The sequence below is a fragment of the Taeniopygia guttata genome, chromosome 1A (genome assembly GCF_048771995.1).
Source record: "Taeniopygia guttata chromosome 1A, bTaeGut7.mat, whole genome shotgun sequence".
Taxonomy (NCBI): Eukaryota; Metazoa; Chordata; class Aves; order Passeriformes; family Estrildidae; genus Taeniopygia; species Taeniopygia guttata.
The window spans coordinates 71,576,692-71,603,163 of NC_133025.1; the positions used below are offsets into that span (position 1 = coordinate 71,576,692).

General features: G+C 42.8%; 1 protein-coding gene across 1 annotated transcript; it reads right to left on the reverse strand.

Moving 5' to 3' along the window:
- Window positions 1-4,837: 4,837 nt before the first annotated feature.
- Window positions 4,838-16,038, reverse strand: CREBL2 (cAMP responsive element binding protein like 2; the record flags this gene model as incomplete). Its single annotated transcript, NM_001245461.1, is given in 4 exon segments — window positions 4,838-5,766; window positions 6,396-6,543; window positions 7,624-7,821; window positions 15,877-16,038. Coding segments are annotated over 4 exon segments (363 nt in total). The 3' UTR covers window positions 4,838-5,764.
- Between the last annotated feature and the right edge of the window lie 10,434 nt (window positions 16,039-26,472).

Sequence of the window (26,472 nt, forward strand, 5' to 3'; positions counted from 1 at the left end):
TAAACCAGGACAAATACATTTTTCATCGCCCAGCACATGGCTCAAGAAAGTGGAAGAAACCTGTCCTGACTGCATTTAGGTTGTACTTATTCTGTATTGGGATAAAGCAGTATCAGTAGCCATGTTTCTTGAATTCATGATGTCTCTTTGGGTGGAGGCCTTCATGTGTTTCTGGTCCCTAGGCTTTTTTGAGATTTTAATACCTTTCCGGTCCCTAGGCTGTTCAGAGGTTTGAATACCTTTCTGGTCCCTAGGGTTGTTTTCTTATCCAGAGATTGCTCCAGTATTGTCCTTAACAGGTTTTTACAGTAGAGGAGCATGGATTCGGGTTGCTATTGTGCTGGGCTCAGTGATAATGATTTACAGGGAATTTACAAAGGTACTGGAGTCTGTTCCAGACATGTATGGTTTATGGTTTCTTCGTCCTACCCTGTATCCTCGTTCCAGTAGCGTTTTTGGGGGATTTAGTAGTAATTGCACTGGTTTGTTAAAGGAGGAGCAGGGGATGAGGCTTTTCAGCCTTTCCTTTCTTTCTTCCCTCCCCTTTGAATCTGTTACGTCACTTTTGGAGAATGTTCAGTTTGCTCTGAATGTTAAAGGGACCCCTTTCCTGGTATTTAATCTGGTAAGATTTCTCTGTATGGTCTGCAGTACCTAAAATGAGGGCTGAGATGTCCAGAGGAGCTGATGAGACCCCTGACCCAGGAGTAGACCCAGGCGTGGAAAATCCTGAGTGGGGTGGAGAATGGGAGGAATGGGCCAAACCCTAAAGGAATTTTCTGACCCCCAACCAACTGTGAATTTTCATGTAAACAAAATCAGAATCTAGACAAAGTGGGGAAATATCTGGAAAAGAAGCAATTATTGATTATTCTAATGATAACACTTAACAACACTTAACAGGGAGATTCCAAGTGGGTGCAGATAAGGTTTGGGCCAATGGGATTTCAGACCCAGGATACTTCAGGGGAGGATTACAGGCTTGGAATAAACCATACAGTTTCCTGGGGTGAGACAGAGCACACCATTTAACTAAAATGCAACACCACGAAGGGGGAAGAGCAACAAGTACCAACGGCCATTTTGACAGTGCACCGCCAACAGTACAGAACAATTCTAGATGCTGTGATCCCCATTCACAAAATGATCCATGAGCTGGAGAGCCAAGGGGTGGTCAGCAAAACCCACTCACCCTTTAACAGCCCCATTTGGCCTGTGCGTAAATCTGAAAGAGAATGGAGATTGACTGTGGACTACCGTGCATTGAATGAAGTGACTCCACCACTGAGCGCTGCTGTGCCAGACATGTTAGAGCTCCAGGACAAGCTTGAGTCCAAGGCAGCAAAGTGGTATGCCACTATAGATATTGCCAATGCGTTTTTCTCCATTCCTCTGGCAGCAGAATGCAGGCCTCAGTTTGCTTTCACCTGGAGGGGCGCGCAGTACACCTGGAACTGACTGCCCCAGGGGTGAAAACACAGCCCCACCATCTGCCAGGCTGCACTGGAAAAGGCTGAAGCTCCAGAACATCTGCAGTACATCGATGGCATCATTGTGTGGGGGAACACAGCAGCAGACACATTTGAGAAAGGAGAGAAAATCACCCAGATTCTCCTGGAAGCTGGTTTTGCCATCAAGAAGAGCAAAGTTAAGTGACCTGCCCGAGAGATCCAGCTCCTGGGAGTGAAGTGGCAAGATGGACGGCGTCAGATTCCCACCAATGTCATCAACAAGATCACAGCTATGTCCCCACCAACCAACAAGAAGGAAACACAACCTTTCCCAGACACCATAGGATTTTGGAGAATGCACATTCCTGAGTACAGTCAAATAGTGACCCCTCTTTACCTGGTCACCTGCAAGAAGAACACTTTCCACTGGGGCCCTGAGCAGCAAAAAGCTTTGCCCAGATCAAGCAGAAATCACTCATGTAGTACCCTTGGCCCAGTCAGGACGGGACCAGATGTGAAGAACGTGCTCTACTCTGCAGCCAGGAACCATGGTCTGTCCTGGAGCCTTTGGCAGAAGGTGCCTGGTGAGGGTCAAGGCCGACCATTAGGATTTTGGAGTTGAAGGGGCTGGAGTTGAAGTTACAGAGGGTCTGAGGCCAACTACACCCCCACAGAGAAGGAAATTTTAGCAGCCTATGAAGGAGTTCATGCTGCCTCAGAAGTAAAAAAGACTGAAGTACAACTCCTCCTGGCACCTCAACTACCAGTGCTGGGGTGGATGTACAAAGTGAAGGTTCCCTCTACCCACCATGTCACATGGAGCAAGCCCTCATCACACAGGGCACCTGTATTGGTAAACTGAACCACCCTGGGATTTTGGAAATAATTACAAATTGGCCTGAAGGTGGAAAATTTGGTCTCATGGATGAAGAGGAACAAGAGCAAGTGACACATGCTGAAGAAGCTCCACCATACAACCAACAGCCAGCAGAAGAAACATGTTACACTCTTTTTACTGATGGTTCTTGTCACATCGTAGGGATGACCCGGAAGTGGAAAGCAGCTGCATGGAGCCCCACAGGACAGGTCACAGAGGCTATTGAAGGTGGATCAAGCCAACTTGCTGAACTCAAAGCCGTTCAACTGGCTCTGGACATTGCTGAAAGAGAGAAGTGGCCAAAGCTCTACCTCTACACTGATTCATGGATGGTAGCCAATGTTCTGTGGGGATGGCTGGAGAGGTGGAAAAAGCCAATTGGCAGCATAGGGGAAAAACCAATTTGGGCTGCTGAAGAGTGGAAAGACATTACAACCAGGGTAGAGGAACTATCTGTGAAAGTCTGCCACGTAGATGCCCATATCCCCAAGAGTAGAGCTAATGAGGAGTACCAAAAAAACAAGCAAGTAAATCAGGCTGCAAATATAGAGGTCTCAGAGATAGATTTAGGTGGGCAACACAAGGGAGAGTTGTTGCTAGCTCGATGGGCCCATGATGCCTCAGGCCAGCAGGGTAGAGATGCCACCTGTAAGTGGGCATGAGACTGAGGGTGGATTTAACCATGGACAGTATTTCTCAGGCTATCCATGATTCTGAGAGGTGTGCTGTGGTCAAGCAAGCCAAGCAGGTGAAGCCCTTATGGTATTGTGCGTGGGAGTCCAAACATAAGTATGGGGAGACCTGAGGCCCCCCTGACAATGGGACTAATTTCAAGAACAGCCCTATCAACACCTGGGCTAGGGAACATGGCATTGAGAGAGTGTACTATATTCCCTACCATGCACTAGCTGCAGGCAAAGTGGAAAGGTATAAAGGAATGTTGAAAACCACCTTGCAAGCATTGGGTGGGGGATCTTTCAAAACCTGGGAGTAGCATTTAGCAAAGGCCACCTGGTTGGTTAACAGCCGAGGCTCAACCAACCAAGCAGGCCCTGCCCAATCTGAGTCCCTGCATACAGGAGATGGAGACAAAGTCCCAGTGTGCATGTCAGAGGTTTGTTAAGAAAAAATGTTTGGATCAATCCTGCCTCAAGTACAGACAAACCTATTTGTCTGCCTCACGTACAGACAAACCTGCTAAGGGACCAGGTTGCACATGGTGGATAATGCAGAAAGATGGAACAACACAATGTACAGCTCAGGGAGATCAGATTATTGGGTGAGAACCATATACAGATATCACTGTTTGCAGAATGTCACTGCCATTGTCTGTATATATATATATATATATATATTTGTATGTATAATTGCTGCGTCTCCCCCTCAAATCCACGGGAACAGATCCCCTGTGGAGCCTGGCCAGCTGGGCAGTTGGGGTGAGGCGGGCAGAGGGAAGGGCTTCTCCTTGGATCCCGGGGCCTGGAGAAGCTCCCACGTGCGTCCAAAGATGAGCTGGTCCCACAAGCGAAGAAAGAGGCGCTCTCCCTCGGGATTAGTTCCAAAGTTTAATGAGGGCCCGGGAAAATCCCAAGGCACATGTCACCTCAAAGGGAGTCCCAAGCAAGAGAGGATGTGTCCCCACCCAGACCAGCCACATATAGGGGGCAGGGAAAACCTGACCAGTCAAAGGGGGAAGGACATGGGAGTGGCTCTCTGGGGGCACGGCCTCAGAGTGACCACTGAGGAGGGGGTGGGGGAGCAGTCCCAGCCAGGGTCCAGTTACCTGGTGACCCTGGGAGAAGGATCTGGACAAAGGGGAAGGGTCAGCAGGTGATGGACACATCACCTGAGAGGAGACAGGGGGATGGGTTGGGGTTTGATGGACATACAGGTACTGATGGGAAAGCTGGGATGAACCAAACAGATACAAAGAGGGGATATGGAGGGACAAACCATGAGGGGATATACAGTGCAAACACAACTCTACATATAATGCATGTGTGTGTAGAGTTAGAATATATATATTATTTTTGGTAGTAAGCTGTCAATATGGAGATAAGGGGTAGAATGTCCTAATGGTGACTTTACAATGCTTGTAGCTCCAGTTGTCTGTTCTGTTTATGCTGGATATTAAGTTCTGCACCTTTAAGACCTGTTCTGAGAGCAAAGGGCAGGAGAAGCAGTGCAGAGTTTGTTTGCAGAAACTGCACTTGCTCCCCTGCATTGTCTCTCAAGGACTGTGTTGTCTGCAGCGTGGACAGCAGGACACAGCTCTCCTTTGCCTTTAGTCAGCTTTTTTAGCTAGCTGAGGCAGAGAAGTTCCCCAGACTGTGGTGTTTCTTTTTCTTGGAACTCATTAGCCCTGCTCTGGACTGAAAACCCAGAAAAACACTGGGAGTTCATGCCTGTAGCCCTCTGAGGCCCGGGATGCAGCATTTTCCAGTGCAGGAGGAGAAGACACTGAGTGAGCCGAGCCACACTCCACGAAAAGGACTCTGAATTTGCCATCTCGGTAGAACAGTGACAGGTTTTATTGTTCCATATCATTCATTTTTTTGTATGCTTTGCTTGTTAAATAAACTTTGTTTGTTAAATAAACAGACTTTGCTTGAATACTTTGCTTGTTAAATAAACAGATTTTTTCCACTTTTCTCCAAGGAAATCTCTTCCTGAACCAGATGGGGGAGGGCCTGCTTTTATCTGCTTTCAGGAGGGACCTGTTTGGAAGTTTCCTCCCATATTTGTCCTAAACCAGGATAAGCAGAAAATATATCTAGTAACTCTTTAAGAATCCCAGTCACACAAAAGACATGCTGCATTAAAGATGGATGACAAGAGCAACACCTGCCTTTAGGTTACAAATCTTACTGAAACCTTTTGATCCAGCTCCTTCTCCTCGACCTACAATACTGGGTTTGGCTTTAGCAAAGCTGTTACGACATTCTTCTCTTGCTTTTCTTTTACAGAACCTCCCCCACTCCCACAACAGTTATCAACCACATAACCACCAAACACAAAGCCAGCCTAATTCTGGGCTCCAATATAAAAGCAGCCCCACTCTTGTGCTGGGAATGCCTCAAAGCTGCCATAGCTATATTTGGGGAGGGCAGGGTAGTGAAAGGAAGAACAAGGCTCCACTTACACCAACACCTGCTGCTCTAAAAGCCCCACCCACAAAGCCTTAGGAACATCATAATCAAAGAATTTCATGTGGGGAGGAGCAAAAAGAAAAGAACAGACTGGGATCCTTTCCCCTGCACCTGGGGATGCATCCACTCTTCAGAACAGCATTCTTCCTCCTGCCAGCTCCCAAGCCACCTCTGCTGCAGCGTGGAAGGTTTGCACCGTCCTCTTTAGAATGATGCACCGGGGGGAAGATTGTTATGGTTGAAAAAGTGGTTTTCATGTTGATCTTTAAAAACATAAAGCTAGAAACTCCTATTAAAAAAAAAAAAAAAAAAATCAGTGAAGTGTAATTTAGCCTGTAGTACAAACTCTTAGAAGTAAGATATAGAATTGCCTATGCTACACCTTAACTTTCTCCCTTTGCATATATATATCAGGAATATGACTTTATATCACACGGTCTTCTCACTTTCCAATTCTCAGAAGAAACCTATTCCCTTCCCTGCACAAGCACAAAGGAGTCAGAAAGAAAGTTCCACGGAAAATCGAATGTCCAGCATTTCTCTCTTGGAGTGCTTGCAGCTAGAATAATGCTTTCTTGATAAAGATTTCCAAGTTCAATTATGTTTAATGTGCACCATTTAGCTTGCATTAAAAAAACAGAAATGCTGTAAGAAATTAAGGTCTACACAGGTCTCGAAAGGCTTTGGTGAAACACAGAGAGTCTTTTAAAATAACTGCCCAGCTTCCTCTATAGTGGAATTTCTGTGTTGTCCATGTAAACATTACACAGAGTCTTTGTACCACCCACTAAGATCTTTGTTTCAATCAACTATTTCTGCCCAAAAGCACATCCTTGTGCTTCTTCCTACACCACAGCCATCCTCCTACACCACAAAAGATGTAACAAAACAGGAATTAATCACAGGCTGGATACTTACAGGGATTGCTGCTGTTTGCATCTGTCTTTGCAGCCTTGGCAAGTTTGGTTGAGTTCTGCTGTGCTTTGCCTTGCTCCTCTCCAGTTAGCAGGGCTTTTATTTCTGAGGGGATTTTCCCTTGGTCCATGGCCATGCACCACTGCTTGTACTGAAATATGCAAACACATTAGACCTTAGCAAACCACCAGCATCACATTAGCAGACAAAACAGGGCTGTAATCTTTACCTACCCATATATTCATTTAAGGTCTGAATGTACTGAGCTTAAGCCTCTTGCAAAACTGCAGAGCCCTAATGAGCTGAGCACGTGGCTGTGGCCACATACCTGGCCTCAGCAAAGCCTCTTTCAGTCAATAAACTGCTACTCAGAGGCAGCACTAGACAGAACACTGTAATTATTAAACAACATGGAACACTCTGTGCAATTTCTTGCTGCTGGCATGCGAGAATACCATTCCAGTTCATGGCCTATTAAAAACAAATATTTCACATGACTCTGGGGCTGATGGACTACTAAGAGGTCCTTTCCAATTGTGCAAGGCACAGAAACTGGAAAGAAATTCCTACTTCCCTCATCTTAAATCCTTCATTGCCAAACCCTGAGGCACATCAAAAATCTGTGGACAGTTGGCTGACTTTTCACCTGATCCTAAACCTGCTGATTTGTAGTGACTAGCCCTGCCCATTCAAACAAACCTAAAGCCAGGTCAATGCAGTGTCCTCAGCACTGGTGACATTTCAATGACACCACTGGGTCTGTATTTCCAGATGAAACATGTTCTTTGGTTAATCCTGCTTATTTGGCCAAGACCCCTATTTTACACATCTAGAACTACCTGCACAGACAACATGCTGCAAGAATCCACCTCCCCAGCAGAGAAGCAATGACACTCTGTGGATATATGTTTGCCCTTTGATATCTCAACACCTCTTCCCACAATCTACCTTTGTCAAAGGTTTTTCAAAACCAGATATTTCAAAGACAACAGACTCAAATGTAATGGAACTTCCTTTGCTTGATTCCAGTTCAGAACCAGCAGACATCTTGTGACATGAGTTTGTATTCTACACACCAAAGCAGGCAAGCAGCTGGATGCATCTGATGTTTTGATGATTTGTCTCCTGACCAGCCAAATGCCACTGTCAGTCACTGTGGTCCCAAGAATAAGTGTTCATGAGGACAGGTCCCAGATAATACTGGAGGTTAGGTTAAATGATAGTTCCTTACCATTTCAAGCTCTTCTCTGAGAGCACAGATGGCTCGCTCTCTGCTTGAAACCAGCTCTTCCAAGTACTGGTATCTCAGCTTCTTCCTGGCTCTGCACTCTCTTGCACTCTGACGACTTCTTTCAAGTTTTGCCTTCAAGTCTATTTTGGCTGGTTTACGACCTCGTTTGCCTGGTTTCTTTACCTTGCCTCCAACCACCTGGAAAGGAAGGGCACAGTAAAGATCCTGCTCTGCAAGGGTAATGCTGGAACCATGTGACAGTAACTACCAGGAGTCTCAAGTATAAAATCTTGCATATACATGCTGGAGCAACAGAGGAAATAAGAATGCTGAGCTCTGAAGTTTTCAGGACTCTCTCCAGTGGCTCTATTTCTCTCTCATACTGGGGACCCTAGAACCGAACACAATATTTCATGCATCTATGAGGATATCTGGTTATTGAGGAGGCATAATCAGCTTGTAGTGAAATTGCTTACATATCACCAACAGCCCCTGCTATAGCAGGTCTAGAAATACTGTATTACAGAGATTAACACTTCAATTTAGAGAAAAATGTATTTGTTTCTATCAATATAATGCAAAACTTAGTTTTGCTGCAGTCAAGAGTTTCAGCCTACTCTAAATTCAGAATTATTCACTAGTGACCTGTGCTTCCTTCATCAAGTTTTCTTTCAAAGGAATCTTGATGGATTAAAGAGGGAACTGAGTCGCACCGAGTCCTATCTCTGTTGCCTCAGCTCCAGCAGTACATCACCACTGTGGCCGTATTCGCCTTCAAAACATTACTCCACAGCCTGGCGAGTCTCCTCACACAACCTGTCAGTGCTGAACTTTCCCTGTTTCTAATGCAGATTCCCCCTTACAGAAACTCTCTAGTTCCTTGCTCTATGGAACACAGGGTTTGCTATCATTTCCCCCTCTTCTGTGTAGCTCCTTTTTTACAGGTCTGAGAGTTTCTCCTGCCACAAATAAAATATTTTTAAAAATTAAAATAAAAAATTTTAAAAACCCACTGTGTTTCCCCACTCAAATATTTTATTCTTAACATGGGGGCATGGCACAAGAAAATCTTAAATATGGTCTGAAGATTAGTTCACAGGTCATTGGGCAGTATCACCCAGTAAACATTACATCAGCCACACAGCCCAGCTCCCCTCTGAAGTGAGGATTTCTCTTTATTTGCATTCTGACCACACTGTTTGACTGGAGGGGGTGTGGAGAAATATGGATAAATACACCTAACACACATACCTGCATACAAGAATTTCACTGCTGCCTTAGTATTTCATCATCCTGCACACAGACAGACTTTTTTTAATAGGCAGTGTTTAAAAATCAGAGTTCATAATTTTAAAAAAGCACTTCTACTGTGAAAAGCTACAAAGTAATTAATTTTTAGTATTCAAAGAAGTCACTTGTTCTGCAAACTCATCAAGCTGCAATAAAAACAATAACATAGTGAATTGATGTGCCAGAATGAAGAGGGGAAAAAAAGGATTATACAATTAACCCTATTATTTTTTTGGAAAGTGAGTCAACAATCACATGCTAACATAATCCTACCTTCTCTGTATTGTCCCTCCTGATTTATTCAGCAGTAGATGCCTACCATGAGCAAACGAAAGAACAGGAAGTACTTAATGGACATCTAAGATAATAAAACAAACACAATACATTCAGAAGAGCAAAGGAAAAAAATGATGCTATTTTACAGTTGAACTGCTGAATACCGTAAGTAATTCTTTACTTCATCAAGGTGCTCCCCTTAAGATTTTCTAGTTCAGAAAATCTAATGTAGTTCAAAGTAAGATAAAACTAACCAGATGTGGCCAAGGCAGGGGGCAGGAGCTCTAAGGAAGGGGAAGTGACTGTCCCCTTTCAGGCATGACAAGGTCTTTTCTCTCATAGAAACATTCTCCTGGCTATGGATGGTGTGAGCCACATGCCCAGTTCCGCAGAAGGTAGAACTACACAAAATCTTCCCAGGTGGGGCTATAGGCACTCACAATTTGCTCTCTATTTGCACTTGGAAGATTGATGGACATTACATTATACACACTACTGACAAAGTACTTCAGTTCTCAAAGACTTCTAGGACCTAAGGCTTTTCTGTGCTCATGCAAGGTAGTTCAAAGTAAATCTTTGAATTCAAGAGCTGGATAAGGTCTTGTAGAGACATAAACTGCAGCTCTCTTAAAAAGCCCTGGCCACTCTGGGTTCTGACCCTCTAGAACTAGAGTGAGCTGCCACTCAAGGCTGGGGCCCCAGCACATGCCACACTGCCTTGTGAACAAAAAGGGACCTTGAGTACTAATCCTGCACAGGAGCATTGACAGCCATGCCCTCTCCCCAAAGCCCCAGGCAGGTGAAGGGTTCCCACTGCACCATTTCTCACAATCAGCAAATTAAAGACTGCTTAGCACATGGCAAATGCATCCTGGATCCACCATTATCCATAAACAGCTTTCCATTTGGTCACTCCAGAGAGCTTTCTACAGATAGGTATGCCAACTGCTCTCCCTACAAGATATTTTACCACTACAGCAGCCCTGCATACAAATTCCCTTAGGGCAGGAAAAAGGCTTGTACCTCTTCAATCATTCAACCAGGGTTACCTGCCAACACTCTTACCACCAGGACTATGGAGATAATGAAAAGCTTCCTTCCCTTTTGATTCTAAGCACTAACACCCTAATAATCTGCCTTCACACCATCCTCAAAGACTCAAACTGTCTTCATGGCTCCTGGAGTTCACCACACAATTACACATTACCCTCCAAAGACAGCAGTGGTAAGCAATTTAATCAAGTCCTGCATCCTCATCAGTTTTTCCTCACCAATATTTAGAAGCTCCTGCTGTAACCTTAAGCAACCCAGCTGGGAAGAAAAGGCCTGAGAAATCCTTTGCCCCCATACAGCATTACCCTATCTCCCTGGCTTCTAGTCCTGTTTGCCTCCTCAGTTGCTATGTTGATGTGACAGAAAGAAGACAAAGCAGAAGTGATAGTTGATGCTGAACATGGCAACAGCCCAAGCAAACATTTTGTGTCCCTTTGTATTCCTCCGCAGTTTATAAAGGGATGTGATCTATTAGCATTCAGCAGTTGAGATTTGGGGTTTTTTTCAGGGAGTCATATGGAATCAAGACTCAGAACAATATTAATCATAAAAATTTTCAGAGAAATATTAATAAAGGCATGCATTAGTTAGAGATCTGACCAAGCTCCTATTTCAGTTCACTCAGACTTCAGAAAACAGAAAAACGTAACTCTTTTCTCAAGTGTATGGTGTGATTCTTGGGGTGTCCTGCACAGGGCCGGAGTTGGATGTGATGATCCCAACAGGTCCCTTCCAACTCAGCCTATTCTGTGATTCCACAATTTCCTTTTAATACCCTACTTAGATCATACTTCATTTTTGCCTCCCATCAGTGCTCAGGCACAAAGTTATTTGACCTGGAATTGGATATAGCTGCAATCACTTGACCTGATAAAGAAAATTCCTCAGACTTCTGGATTTTTTTATTAGAAGTGTGCAGCAGATCTCTCCAAAATCCTTGCCAGAATGCACAGTAGAGAGGTCTTCTACAGGAAGGAGATGCACACATAATACAGCTACACTGTATCAGCTCCTCACTCACAGCTCTCAGATAGAAGATTGGGGTAGAGTTGGCTTCATCATGACATCTACAAGTTTGAATCAATTTAGCAGATTAAAGCAACAGTACTCAGGCACTGCTCAGCACCACTGACCAGCAAAAGCGATCACATTGACCAGGTCAGCATCTCCCAGAAGCTCTGAGTTCATTTACCAATAAACAAGCAGCTCTACCAACCAGTACTTGAGATCCATCTTACACAGACTGCATTGCATCAGCAGCTGAAGGTAGAGGTCTGCAGAACTTAATGCAAAATGGAACTGGCGATCATCTACAGAATTTATATAAAACTATAAAAATTATTAGTAAGCAAAAAAACCTAAGTGCTATGTTACAGTAGAGGGGTAAGAATCTATTCCCGCTTGCAAATATTTTTACAAAATCAGAAAGCAAATGCAGCCAATCACAAGTCTCCTAATAAAGATGAACTTTTCTGATCTTCCAATTGAAAGCATACCACTCACAGTACCAGTACAAAACCCAGCTAGAGAGCATGCTCGTTATTCCTCTATTTCATGACATTTTATATGCTCAATACAATTCTTTTACATTCACTGGCAGACAAAATGCATCTGATAATGATCCAAAAACGTAAGATACTATTTAGTGAGCAAACACAATCTAAGTCTTAAGCTGATTATGTCAACAGAAATTAATCCTAAAATTCTCACCCATACAAAGTGCTTCATATCTTAAGAATGCCATATTCAGCACAGAAGCATAAAGAATGTCTGTCTTTGCTGCAACGTCTGTTTTAAAAAAGCATGAGCTAGGCATAAATATCAAGTTTTCATAAAGTGTTATGCAGGCAACCAGATGGGTAAGTGCTGAAGTTCAGGGCAGCAGTCACTCAGATGCCACCTTGCCACTCCACAGGTGACAGCCCTGCTCTTCCCCAAGGAAGGACTTACGGCCTCACACAGGAATTATGTCCCCCACATTCTCTCAGCTCACTCTAACAGAAACCAGGCACTTTTTAAAACTTGTCTCTGTTAGAACTCCTAACTTTGTTAGGCTCAGGGATGGTCAGCTAACTACCATGTGTATCCTCCCAGCCCACTTTAACAATGAAATAAAACTGTTCTAGCTGGTTTAGATGCTTTAATCTCCTCCATTTTAATCGCTCCTTGCAAATATGAGCAGATGTGTCATCTGAGCAATGCTGAGCAGGAGCTTCTTAAAACATTTAATGATTTGAAATTGCTCCTATCAAACTATAACCAAAGCTGTTAAGGTTTTTTATTTCCAAGCAAGCAGTAATGAGAATGCTTTATGTTTGGACATTGTAATAAATGGGTAGTAGGATGTTAGTTCTCACAAATATTGAATGTATAAGGATGAAAGAAGGATGAAAGACATTTTGCTAAGATCTGGTTTTATATAGATATTTATATCTATTAAAGTTTTGTAATGTTGAAAGTTCATCTCCAACCATTGGCAAGGCTGAAGCACGAAGGACTGCACACTCCAAGAGGCATGACAAAGGAGGAGCTCGGTCACAGGAGTGACATATGCACATGTGTGAGGAGGGCTGGCTTACCAACAGCATATGTGGGGTTGTTAGGGGTGTGGCTGTACTGTGGTGTCTCCACAGTAGCTCTGTCCCTGCTGTGGCATTCAGAGCACTACTCAGAGCTGACTCCAGGACTGCCTGGGAGATCTCTCTCTCCCTGACCCCCATCAGCCCCACCAGTGAGGGTCAGAGGCTACAAGACAGCTCATGGCCAAAGACCCCCCAAGCTCTGTATTTCAAACACAAGATTTCACACGTGGCTTGCTCCCACACACCCTCCAAGGGACATCTGCTTCCCCACAATTATGACTCAGGACCACATAGGACTGAGTATTTGATGTCTCACAGCCAGGCTGTGTGGAAAGCAACCCAGCTCCTTGGGTGTAGCCCTTTGTTGAGACCCTTCCCCTGCTGGAACACCATGTGTTCCCTTGAAAAGGAAAGCTGCATGAACACCAGAGCAAGAAATCAACAGTTGCTGGATCCACAAACATATTAATATCTTTTTTGTGCAAGACAGTAATATTAGTAACAAAAGACAGCAACCCCAACTTTTTTTGGTGGTGGTCTGGTTTTTGTTTGCTTGTTTTTAACTTCACTGGAATAACAGAAGTGACATTACAAACTTTTGTTTCTCATTTCTAGCCGTAAACTGAAAAGTTAATTACCGAAATAAGTCTTGTCAGTGTCCCCTATAAAAATTCTGTAATTAATTATAAAAGACCACAGTTAGCTGTATAAAATGTATTTTAATGTTGATTAACAAGTTATCAACTTCTCACCCTAGTCCCTATTCTCTCCTTCCCAACACATATAACAAATACATTATACATTATATGTAGTCTTGTAAACTAACCAAGAAATTTCACCTCTAAAGGCTGAAACCACCCTAACAGAGCTTCTCTTTTTTCCTCTGTCCAAATACTTCAGAGATGCACAACTGATGTTTTAACATGAATTAACAGCAAGTAACAGCTACATCACTAAATTCTTTCCCTTCCACACCCAATAGCTCAAATCACAGCGAGAAGTGAGGCTAGTACCTGAACAAACCCTAAGTTAAAAACAGTTCTATAGAATAAAAGGCCATATTTTGGGGTTCTTTGGTTTTTGGGTTTCTTTTTGTTTGTCTGTTTGTTTGTGGGTTTGTTTGGGTTTCTTTGTCTGTTGGGGGAGTTCAGGGATTTTTATTTGGGTTTTTTTTGGGGGGGTTATTTTGGATGTTTGTTTTCTGTGTGTGAATAATTTAAGAACATCATTTTGAAATTAAATATTAAATTTTTCTAGATCTGATGTTAAAATATTCTACCTCTCCCTTTATTTCTTGCTATTTCCTTCCAATTTTGAGGAATATGTTGACAAGAACCACTCTTCTAATGCCCTCTTAAACCAGATAAGGCTAAATTAAAGTGCACTATGAATTAGGGAAAACTTTTCAGCCTGCAAGCTCAGTTCTAAACTCTCTGTGTCACATAGATGAAAGCAAACACTGAATTTGGCTGCAGGCCAAATTATAGAATGGTTATAGAATGGTCACTACACTATCAACACAATTTAGTTGATTGAGTTTTTGCAGGGAAAATCCTTTCACAGGCTAACCCCTTCAGCAAGGAGGAAAGCATGACTCAGTGGAATTTTTAGGAGATTTCGAGGACATGCTGACTCCAGTGTAACCACACTGGCCATAAAATGAGGTATAAATAGTGCTTGCCTTGTGCTGACACAGCAACCTGCAATGGGAAGAGCCCTCCTAAGGGAAATGACATCCCTTGAACAGGGTCACCAAACCCTCAAGGTGACCTGCAGCCTCACAAATTATAAAAACTCTACTTGGGAGTGAAGATAGCAAGAAGAGTGAATATTCCACTCTGTTGTTTTTTCCTAGTCAACTCAACATCAATTTAAAAAAGAAAAAAAAAAAGACCAAAGATTTGACTTACTGACTGGGTAAATATATTTATTTTATTTAGTAAATATGTCAAAAAATCTTTCAGGAAAAAAAAAAAGGTATACTATCACAACTCCACATGACACAATGGTAGACCAAAAATTATTTTTAAATGAAAATCTGGCAGTTGGGTAGTACAAAGAGCCTAAGTCAGACAGAGAAAAACACAAAAAGAAATAACAATAAGATAATGCTCATGAACTACATATGCCTCCAGAACTAAATCTGCTGGATCTTCTAAACTACTGCCTCAATTACACAAACTTTCATGCAGTTCCCAAAGTTGTGAGACATCAGTGATGCAGATTTCCCCCAACCTCCTTCACAGCTGTCAGACAAGGCCTTAATAAAATCAAATAGTATACATGTTAAAATAGCAGATCACCATAAACCTTTCACAGACTGCCAAATTACTGCTCGCTTCTAAATGTCTTTATTCTGTAAGAAATTGTGTCAAGCATTTTCCCCCCTTTTGAATTGAAGGAGATCTTCGTAGGCTGCATAATTTTGTGTTAGTAAAACCAGTGGTATCTGCAGCACGACCCCCAGGATGACCCATACCCAGCACTCCAGGGAGCTGAAGAACCCAAGCTCAGGTGAGGTCTGAGCTGCACAGCGCTGCGGTGAGCAGCCACGGCCGCTGCTTTAGGGGCACCGGCTGTAAGCAGCAGGAAGGTGCTCGTTCCTGGGGCACCTTCTCATGTTCAGCTCTGCTCAGCTGGAAGCCCCATACCTTCAGCGATGCCTCTGTGCTGCTCTCATGAGATCCTTCCAAAGCTGGAAAAATCCAAGTCCAGCACCCAGTTCAGGGCTGCAGCCCACGCTGCTGCCCTCGTACCTCACCATTTGTGCACAGCTGCTATTTATCTAATCAATCCAGGCTGTTGTTGGGAGCATGAGCTACTGCACCACAACACTGGTGGTATCCAGCATTTGGCCCATGCCTGGAGGTTTAAGGAAACGCCAGAAGCAGCACCGAAGCGCTGCAAACAAGAACTAAGGGGGCAAACCTTCTTTCCTGGCAGCTACAGCAAGCAGAGCCCTTCAAAAGCAGATTTCAGAAGGCTCCCTGCACCAATCGCCTTACCGGCTGCCCTCGGCTCCAGCTCCCGGGCGGGCCCGGCAGGCCCTTACCTTGCTGTCATCCATGTGTGCCGCCAGCCCCGATCGCCTCCCGCAGCCCCTGCACGAGGAGCAGGCGGAGCTGCCCGCCCGCCGCCCCGGCAGACACCGGCACTCACGGAGCCTCAAGGCCGCCCGCGGCCGCCGCCTCTGCCTGCCGCCATGTTTGTTTACGGCCGAGAGGAGCAGAGCGCCGGCAGAGCGGTGCACACTGGGAAGTATAGTCTTGTTCGGCCCCGTCGCTATTGGCCGCCGCCCTGACGGGGACGGAAAATACTACAACTCCCAGCAGGCGCAGCAGACGAGCGGCGCGGCGATTGATCCTCGCCTCGCCGACCGAGCGAACTACATTTCCCAGAACGCTCCGGTCGCTCCCCCGCCTCACAGCGACAACTGAATTTGTTGTTTTGTTGGTGTTTTTTGCGTTTGTTTATTTGTTTTTTCTAATGCTCGCACTGTTCCACGGCTGTTCTGCTGCAACCGCAATGGTTCCGGAAAGATGACCAAGGGATGGTGGGGCCAGGGCTGCCGGCTTCGACCCTAGCACAGGCTGTCTCGAGCTAGATGAAAAGAAAACCCAAACCAATGAAACAACAAATTTAAATTTTCTCCTGTTTTTTGCTTTGCTTTGCCCTAAGAATTCCTGAAGACTGTGCCGAATTTTCCAGGCCACCTGGACACTACTGAGCACCTCCAAGCCGGGAGCAGCATTCCTTGAAGTCCTTTGAGGATACCCAGTTTCCTCATTTTCCTGTGGACACACATGGCACAGGTCTAATGTTGAGTTCTTGATGTAAAGCCAGACCATCATCCTGTGTCTTTGCCTCGAAATGAGGCCTGTTCTTGCTTGAAAGACACAGGTACCCCAGTAAAAAATTCTCCTAAACATGACTCATGTTTCAAGCTAGCGGTGAAACCTGATGCTTGACGTGTTTCATGTTGCTGCATGTTTCTTCTTATTCATGCAACTCTCTTCGCAGGAGTTTCCCATGATTTAATCTCTTTTACATGCAATTGTTCGTGCTGAAGGGTTTGTCATGGGATTTTCCCCCTGAATCAGAGACCTTCCTCTTGGAGGGATATGCTTGCTAGATGGCAGGGACAAAGCACTTTCTGAAGCTTTTTTTTTCCCCTCTATAAGCTTATATGCTTCTCAGTTGTCAAAGACAAGGCAGTTTGCATACTGCTTCCTATTTGCTTGTCCAAAAGCAATTAATCAGTTCTGGCAACTCTCCGTTGAAATAATAGCAGTAAAAAATCAAGGATGATACAATGTGTCAAACAAGAGGCATCAGCTAATAAAGTGGAAGGAATAGCTTGCTATGAGCTTGACTCCTGTGATCCCATAGTAACCTTCAAATTCTTCCAGAAGGTGGTGAGGCGTCTCCTACTGCCTTTGGCACTATCCTCAGGCCATAAAGCTGGCTTTAAAAGCCAGCTGGGGGTTTCCCCGGTAAAGGGAAATATGGAGTGGCAAAGAGCCAACATAGCTCACTTAGGCAACTCTCTGTTGCAACATGAGTGGATGAAGAAGATTAGAAAAAGGCCTGGTGCTGATTCAGAAAGACTAGAATCCTTTTAAGTAGCAAATTGAAGTTCTAGCTTCATCTTTCATCTAGATTGCCCCACACTACCCATCCTGCTTTATATCACATAAGAAGAGCTCCCAGCTTCTGACCAGAATAAAGCACAACTTCCCTGCTTCAGCACTTAAGAGCTTCTGTATATTAGCAGGGAACAACTCAAACTATGCATTGCAGTCTGCTTTTCCACTTTGGCTCTGCTGTCCTCCTAGGTGAATTCGGACATGCAAGTTGAGTGGGAGTCTGTCAGAAAGAACAATTGAGAATGGAACTAGGTATTATATATAATATATATATACACATACAGAGAGAGGATAAGATTATGACATTTTAAACTGATTTTAACTGTTTAAACATTTAAACCATTGCGATATACACCAAAGAAATCCTACCTTGTATTACATTCAGTGTCACAAATTGTTTTGTGCAGTAACTATTGGCAGGTTCCTGATGAAATTAGTAATATTTGTTAAAAGAAGGGTTATGCTTCTGAGATCCAGAGGGACTTTGAGGAAGATAAATAAAGTTAGTTCAGCAATGAAGCAATAGCTTAAAAATCATTGCTTATGTCAGTGTGACTAAAAAAAGAGATATAACTCACAGGGTAATTTTGCACCATGTGCTCGTATTTCAACACATCCCAACAGGGCATTTATTCTCCCTAGATCTGTAAATGTGTTAATTCAGGCAATTCAAAATCTGTTCCTCTGAAATCCTGCCTGAAATAAAAATAAATCTTGCAATCTTTTGGTATCAAGCATTTGGCTGAAATTACTCCACTGTACATTTGTGGAGTCTTTAGAGATTCAGGGCCTTTGAGATTAATTCATTTGTGGATGTGCAGGCGAAGATAAAGCTAAGATATTCTATTGTTTGTTTTCCAAATGTATTGAGATGTTAATTGCTTTAATAGAGATGCTAACTCATTTGCCACAGAGCAAAGATGGTGCAAGAACAGCCTGTCTTTCACTCCCTTGGGGTTTGGGGGTTTTTTGTGGAACTGATAGAGAAATTGCACTTTTCTGCATCCTTTATTATGATACCCAATGTTTCTGGAAATAGAATAAATTCTGTCTTTCAATTTGTAGACTCTGTTCACACTGAGAGAACACCTTTAACTTGTCACTTAAACCCACCCCTTAAAGCATTTGTCACCTAGGAGTGATCCAAGAAAAGTTTGTTTACCTAATATCTTACTGTTGTTTATATAACTAGGATAAAAGTATACCAGTTTGTTGTTGGTTTGTTGGTATTTTTTCTTACATTAGAGAAATCAGCTATATATTCTAAAGACTTGGAAGACCTGGTAAACACATGAACAGCACATGCTCACAAGTACAGTGATTGATGACCTCATCGGTATGGTTAAAAGAAATTCTGTTTAAAACAAATGTTCTTTGAAAGTTGGTTTTTAAAACCTAATCAGTGTTTGAACAAAGCACAGCACATTGGAAGCCTGATCTGCAACTACGTCCTATACACTGTATAATTAAAAGTTGATAAGGGGGTTACTCTCGTATTTCCAAAATTCTACTTTGTGGCAAGATGAGCACCTTCTGTAGTTGCAAATATGTGAAGTTACATCTACAAGGGGAGTTCTTCATGCTTAGCTATTGCAAATGTACTTCTCAAATAAAATGGACTTGAAATAAGATAATTTGGAATAATCAGCTCTTGTCCTGTGCATACACACAGGCAGAAAAGGTACTGCTTTATCTAGCCAGACTAACTTTTGCACATAAGCACAATCTTGAGACAGTGCTCATGACACGTTTATATTGCTGAAGAGTATCTGTAATTTAAAATATTGCATGAAAATGTTTATACTGCAGTTGGAAAGGAGCTACTTCATATTTTCCATATTGTGGAAGGGAGAAAAAGTTAGATGATCCTACGCTTCACACATATGACTGGTAGTTCCAAATATGATCAGAGGGGAAAACTAGAGATGGTTCAAAAAGTCATTTGATTAACATGGATTTCATACACAATTTAAACTAAATATAAGAAAGTGAGAGCCATGGATCAAGACAAACAAATCACTGATTAAGAAGATGACAAAGAGTGGGTGGAATTTCAGTGAGGTATGCAAGTGAGTAAAATTTAACCTTGTTCTGAAACAACAAACAAACAGAACAGCATAATATGCCACGTTCAGGAATGTGAGAGCCATGTTGTATCTGGCACTTGAACAACAGTGAATTATTGCTGCTGATATGGTAATTGCAGAGGTACAGAAAAAGTGGGTGGATCATGTGAAATTCATTAAATACTTGAGGTGAACTTACAGCAGGATTAGTCTTTTAATTATGTACATTGATTTCTATGCACAACTGGTTTACTAAAAAGGCATATTGTTTATTCTCAAGACGTTTAAAATCCACTTCAGCTCAGTGTCTCTTTTTTTTTTTTTGGTTCTTAAAATATTTTGCAACTTGCTACTCCCCTTTGGCCTACGCAAACAAATATGTCTGCATATGCATGCCTACTAGAACCAGTCAAAACTGCTATCAGTAGCTGGCTTTTCTGGGAACAGCATTTATGGTTGTTTTCCAGAAGCCAGAAAATAATTTTAAGCACTTTTGTCTAGCACCAGATTCTGTGGCATGGGCTGTGCTCACATTCAAAACATTTACTAATCTAAGTCTGATACTGTTTTCTTGTCCAAGGGCATAAACAAGGTTTCTGCACAGCCTGAGTTAAAACTGAAGGACTTGTATGGCAAGCTAGATCTCTGCACTGTATCTGGGTCAGAGAACTTCCATTATGACCTTGACTACTGTTAGAAATGCCATTGTCCCTTATATGAAGGGTTGGGGCATCACATACAGCACTTTGCTCTGGTCTGCACTGCTTACTCCATCTTAACTCGGCATCATACCTGCTAACTTCTGGCTTGCAACTGTGTTTGAGTGTATTGGAATTTCTGTGTTGCTGTAGCTGCCCATGAACCTTGTATTTGTGTTTAATGAGGTTTGTATTTAACGAGACTGCTCACATGAACAGGAGTTACAGGATCAAATCTGCACCGTAAAAAGTGTTGCATTAATTTGTAGTAAGTGTAAGTGAAGGATACACAGCTGGATAACACACACTAATTCACAGGGAATTTCACTGCAATAGGGAAAATACGCAGCAGGTACCTGGGAGGTGACAGGCTGCCTGCCTCACCCATCCATACCCATGCAGGGGAAATAAAAGTGTGTCATTTCAGAAATACACTGAAAAAAAGCACTGTTACCCCTTGTCAGCTCCCTTCTTCATGGCTCCCAAAATGTTCCCGACGTATTCCAGCATTCCCACCAATATCCCCTGAAAAAAAAATCCACCAACTTTTCCCTTCCTTTGGAGAGAGCTGGGGACCCCAGGCGCTGATCATCGCCTGAACGACCCAAGATGGGTATCATGGAAATCTTCGGACAGATACATGTGAATGCAGAGTTCCCATAAATTTCATCAAGGGATTCACCAACTCCTGACACTGAATTGTTCTTCTTCATCACCAAAAAACAAAATCTTATTAACCTATGGACTTTGAATGGAAGAAAAGACTGACTGCCAAAATCTTAGCCTCAGGCGGAATTTTCCCTATAAAAAACCACTTGTGCCAGGATGGAAGTGTGTGGGCATGGAGGAAAACCTCTGCTGAGGCTGACCTCTTTGTTGCACACCCAGGGCCGACCCCGGGCTCGGCACTGTTCTTTCCTTGTGGCTGGCTAGATAGAATTTGATTGCAAATAAATATTTTATTTTTTCATTTTAAATTTGGCTGGACAAATTTTCATTTATAACACAAACCACTCCTGGTCAGGGTGGTTCTGCAGTGCTTCAGTGCAGCAGAAGCCCCCTTCCTGCACTGTCTCCAGCAGTTCTGCTGTCAGACACAGGAGTAATGGACATTAAATCTTTACCAATTCCTAATGGCTCCCCCTGCCCATGAGAGACCATTGCTGGCTTTTACCCACTGGGGCATATCTCTACAAAAGTGCTAAATGATGCTATGAGGCAATTCAGGGGTAGTAAGCGGAGCAAGCGGAGCAAGCAGAGCTTTCATCCTCTCCAGAATCCCTTGAGATTCACAGCTATGTGTTTACAGATAGAACACTCAGGGGTTTTCTCCAGGTATTTTCCACAATTGTAAGGCCCAGGTTAAACTGCAGGAGAAAGCCTGACATACATATGTAGTGCTAATGCCCATGTTAGGTCCTGCTTGGTTTCAAAGGCATTTCCAGGAGCTGATTTAAAACATTTACATCAATGTGCTGCTCAAATCACTGAAACTTAGAGGTAAGGAGCTAATTATAGATGCTGTGAGCAGACCCTCTGGTAGTCATTTCATAGAACTGAATGATGTCATGCTACAGAATAGCTTTGCAATCAGTCCAACAGGTGTTTCACAAAAAGAAATGCAGGTGGGGGATTTGCATGGGTGTTTGTTACAGATACTTATTGGTTTTTACCATCTCCAGTTCTTCACACAAATGAGCTTTTTATTAACTCACTGTTCCAATGCCAGGTATAAACATCAACCAAGGAAGTGAGGAATTTATACAGAGATTGACAGCTGTTTGCTAAATGTTCAGTTTGATTGCATATATAGAGGCCTTAGCTCTTTTGTGACTTGTCTTATAGAAAGAAGCATCAGCTTCAGAGCACTGTAAATTTCCTTCAGTGCCACCACTCCCCTCCCACTACCTCTACCTTTGTTAACATCCTTTAAATGTCTAGCTGTTTCGGGGAAAGACCTTATCACTGAATCTATATTGAGACTGCTATGGAAAATTTTCCCTTGACAGTGTCAGAAATGTTATTCAGAGTCACTCAGATAGCTAGAGCATTCATAAATTGAATACAACTCACCCTTTTCCCCCTTTAATGTGTTCAGTAGACAGGTGGCAACCCAACTGCTGAGAAATTCCTAAGTATTTATATCCTTTAACTCTCAAATTATATGAACAAGTAATAGGAAATGTCATACACTGGGTATATCAGCAATGTCCCAAATAATCAATCATCCAGAATAAACTGAATTATTATGTCTCTTTGTATTATATTGTGTACTGAAAGAGTACATTAGGAGCTTTATGGGCAGAATCTGCTCTTCCACACATGCTTTGGCCAGGCAAAAGAGGGACTCACAAATGTAAAATAACACCAAGACGCAATTGCCTGCCTTCTGGCGCCAGCGTTTGATTCCCACTTAGACATAATTTTTAACTGAGTATAGAAGCTGTGAGGTGGTACAGATCCACACCTGAAAAATGAGATCTTAAGTTGCTCTAAACCAGTTATTAGACCCAGCATATTTTCGAGACAACTGGGATTTTCAAAATGAAGTCAAAACAAAACAAATTATTTTTTAATTCCTAGTTTCAAGAAAGAATGGTTTATTCACAACTTAGGTTGGTGATTCATGTCCTACACATCAATTCAAAGAATGAAACTGGAATTTGTGAGTTACACTGGAGGTCCCATCTGTCTCAATTCCTGATCTTTCATCAGTTTTGGCAGCAGACTACTGCTTTTAATGGATGTGTCACAGGGCATCCTGTGAGACAGGAAATCACAGGGAAGCCCAGAAAGGTCCTGCTGTGTCCATTCCTGGAACAACTCACTGCAAATATAGAAAAAAACTCTCAGCAAAGACCACGTAGTGCCAGACAGGTTGCATTCACTACCAGTGTGGTACAGATTTTCACTGTGTAGACACAATCTTTGCAGGCAAGTACCCTGAGGCAAATTTATCTGCAACACATATATTTGGTGGGCACTGTGGGGCAATACATACGTGATCTGTTCAGCACCTCTCAGGTCCAAGTCCCTGGTGCCAGACAATTTACAGGATGGTTTGTCCTCCTCTCTGAACACAATGTGGATTCTATAGCTGTGTTCCCATCAAAATACATTGAAGTGCCATTAGGAAGCACATACTTGCTGAAAAGTCTGATTGAAAGACAAGAGTCTCAAACCTTTTGAGCATACCTGTGTAAACTACTGAAAAAAACCAGGTGCCTTATGGATTGCAGAAAAGACAGATGTCCCTGAATCTGTAGTGCTGGCAGTCTGTATAAATAAATGAAAAAAATTATTAAAGTTAAAAAATATTTAAAAATTATAAAGCTCCTTGGCATAACAAATAATCAATAAACAATCCAGATGGCTTTGTTTCTTAGTCTGTGTATGTTTTGGCTTATACATGTCACAAGCTGGCTGCACAACAGAGAAGAAACTAATACAATACAGCCCTTCTGCACCACTCTAGAAATGTTGAGAAACATTTAACTGGAAATAAATATACCCTGTGCAGCTACACTGCCAACTTATGAATAGCTATGGAGAGTGAGGTATGTAATTCAGAATAAGACTCTGGGATTTTTTGAATATATATTTGCTCTTCCATTTGTTACTAGGGATTTTGGTAGTATTGTTGTTGTTGAAGGATTTTATACCTTCGTTCCTTAAATTGCATATATATGGCCTTGACTCATTTTAGTCCCAGGCTTTTTTCACACCTTTACCAAGGTAAAAAGGCTTCCCTAAAGATGTAAATGTGATTTTCTACCATAAAAATATCCAATTGCTAAGTACAACAACAACTGGATTTCCACAACTTGTGGATCCACAACAACTTGTGGATTTTATCTGTCCTATAAAATCCACAAGCCTTACTGCATCACAGGTATGCCTCAGAGAGCCAAAGCAGAGATAGGATCTGAATGTTTTTAACACCCACTGAGATCAATCAGTTAAAATACATTGTGTATTATTGAACTATTATTGCAGTCTCTTTAACATAAAGTTAAGCTTGCTTGTAAACTTTAATTGTGTACATGTTACTTTAGTAATTTTTACAGTATAAATTCATCTTCAATAACCTGACTTTAGAATATTTGGTTTAGCAATTATAGGATTAACCTTACAGTATCTATATTTGAAAAGAACTGACTTCCTCTTGAAATCCCTTTGTTCATAACAATCTAAACATAGAAATTCATACACTGAAATTTCATAATAGTGATAGGGCTATCCCAATGTTTGACAGATAAAGCTTCAGCCAGGTACATGCGGCTTTTGGGGGCCACTTGCGGCTGTCCCCCGTCCCTGCCCGGCCCCCCGGGACCCCTCAGGCTGGCTGTCCCCTCAGGGGACCGGGGTTTGCCGTGGTCCCGCTGCACTGGGCTCACCAGGCAGCAGCGGGGTTGGTGCGGCCTGAGCAGCGGCGTGCCGCAGTCGCCACAAGGATTCGGGATAAAGAGACCAAGAAAGGTCAATTGTGTGCAGTCCAGAGAGATTGTATTGCCTGAACATCACAGGGACAAACGACCCTGGGCAGTTGCCCAGATACAGTTTTTATACAGAAAAATTAAGAGATAAGGTCCAAACAATAGAGACAGTGTCCAGCCCAGGCACATCACGATCACCCCATGGGTCAAGTCCAGTGGGAATCGCTCAGGGGTGGGGAGAAGGGGGGTTACGGAAAAATGCTAAAGCGAAACTTTCTCGAAACTTGGGGAAATACAGAAATGAATCTTTTCTCAGTTTCCCATTCCCAAAGCCCTTCCAAAGCCCTTCCCCCACCGCGCCAGCACGGTAGCAACAGGTATACTGATGTACTGAGATTTCTCAGTGTAAAATAATAAAATATACATGAATCATGACTACTCCATGTAACAAATCAGGTTGGAAGGGACGTCTGGAAGTCAGCTGGTCTAATGCCCTGTTCCCAGCAGAGCCAACCTAATATTCAGTCCAGCTCCAAAGTCAGATCAGGTGGCTCAGGACCCTGACCATTCCAGCACTATCTCCAAGGAGGCGGAAACCTCTCTAGGCACCTGTTGCAATGTTTGACCATTCTCATTCTAAACCGCTTTTCTCTATTGACAACAAATCTCAAGTGAATGAATGACAAAAAGAATAACTTGCTCTATTTCTGCTGGATTGGCAAGAAAGACTGGCTCTGTTGCATTATAACAGTTCCAGATCCACAGCAAGGGAAGTGTTAGGACCACACAGTAAGAAGCTGAGGGCAGGAAACTGAGGTAGGATATCACCTGATAGATGGGCTTAGACAAAGCACCTGCCTGCACCTTCCCAAGCTCTGTACACCCATGCCACTGACAGATGTTGGTTCACTCTTTCCCTACCACTTGCTGGGCAACCTTGTTCCTATTTTGCCATCTCCTCTCCCATGGCTGAAGCCTTTGTTCACAGGCTGTTAACCAAAGGGTGACCATGCTCATTTTTCAGCTTTCAGCATTAGTACAACTGCAGCCTGCTCTCCTGCTGGCATTAGGTGGTAAGAAGGTATTTTAAATGAATAATCAGTTATAACAGCCATTTTTCTTAAACTGTGGCTGACATAATTTAATTGTCTGTCCTATTACAAAATAACAGATTAATAAACATATAATTTCTGCAACTTGGTAATTAGACAGGCTCTTCTAACAGGGCCTTCTTTTTCCTTTTATATTCTGGAACTCAAATTGCATCCACCATTTTCCCACAAATGTCTCCACTGACTGGCTCACAAAAGACTGTGTCCTCCTATGCTCCTGTCTAGGAAGTTCTGAGCTTTCATAGCTGCTGAGAAAAAAAGTCTTGGAAAGTCACATCCTCTACTTAAAATTCCCCCTCTTAAAAAACCTTCTGCCCCATTTGATTTTGTAATATTCCATTCAGATTTTAAATGGTCATGAAGAGGCACATTCTTCAGCATAACTTTATCTGGAACTCATTATCATTTGATCAATGGCATGAAACAATTTTTAGTGACTGGAGAGTCAACAAGCCAAATTTATATCTGAGGTAAGCACAAGCAGCTTCAAATAAGTCATGAGAAGTCTGAGGCAGACCTTCACAAAGAAAATAAAACATATTTGCAGCCCTGTGCTTCACCTTCATTGATCTTCTCCCCTTCTTTTTGCAGGCTGAATATAAACCGTAATTTTAAACATTTTTAATACAATCGTGATTCCTCCCTGGCTACAAGGAGAACAAATGGCAAACTGCTTTAAAGCAGATATGC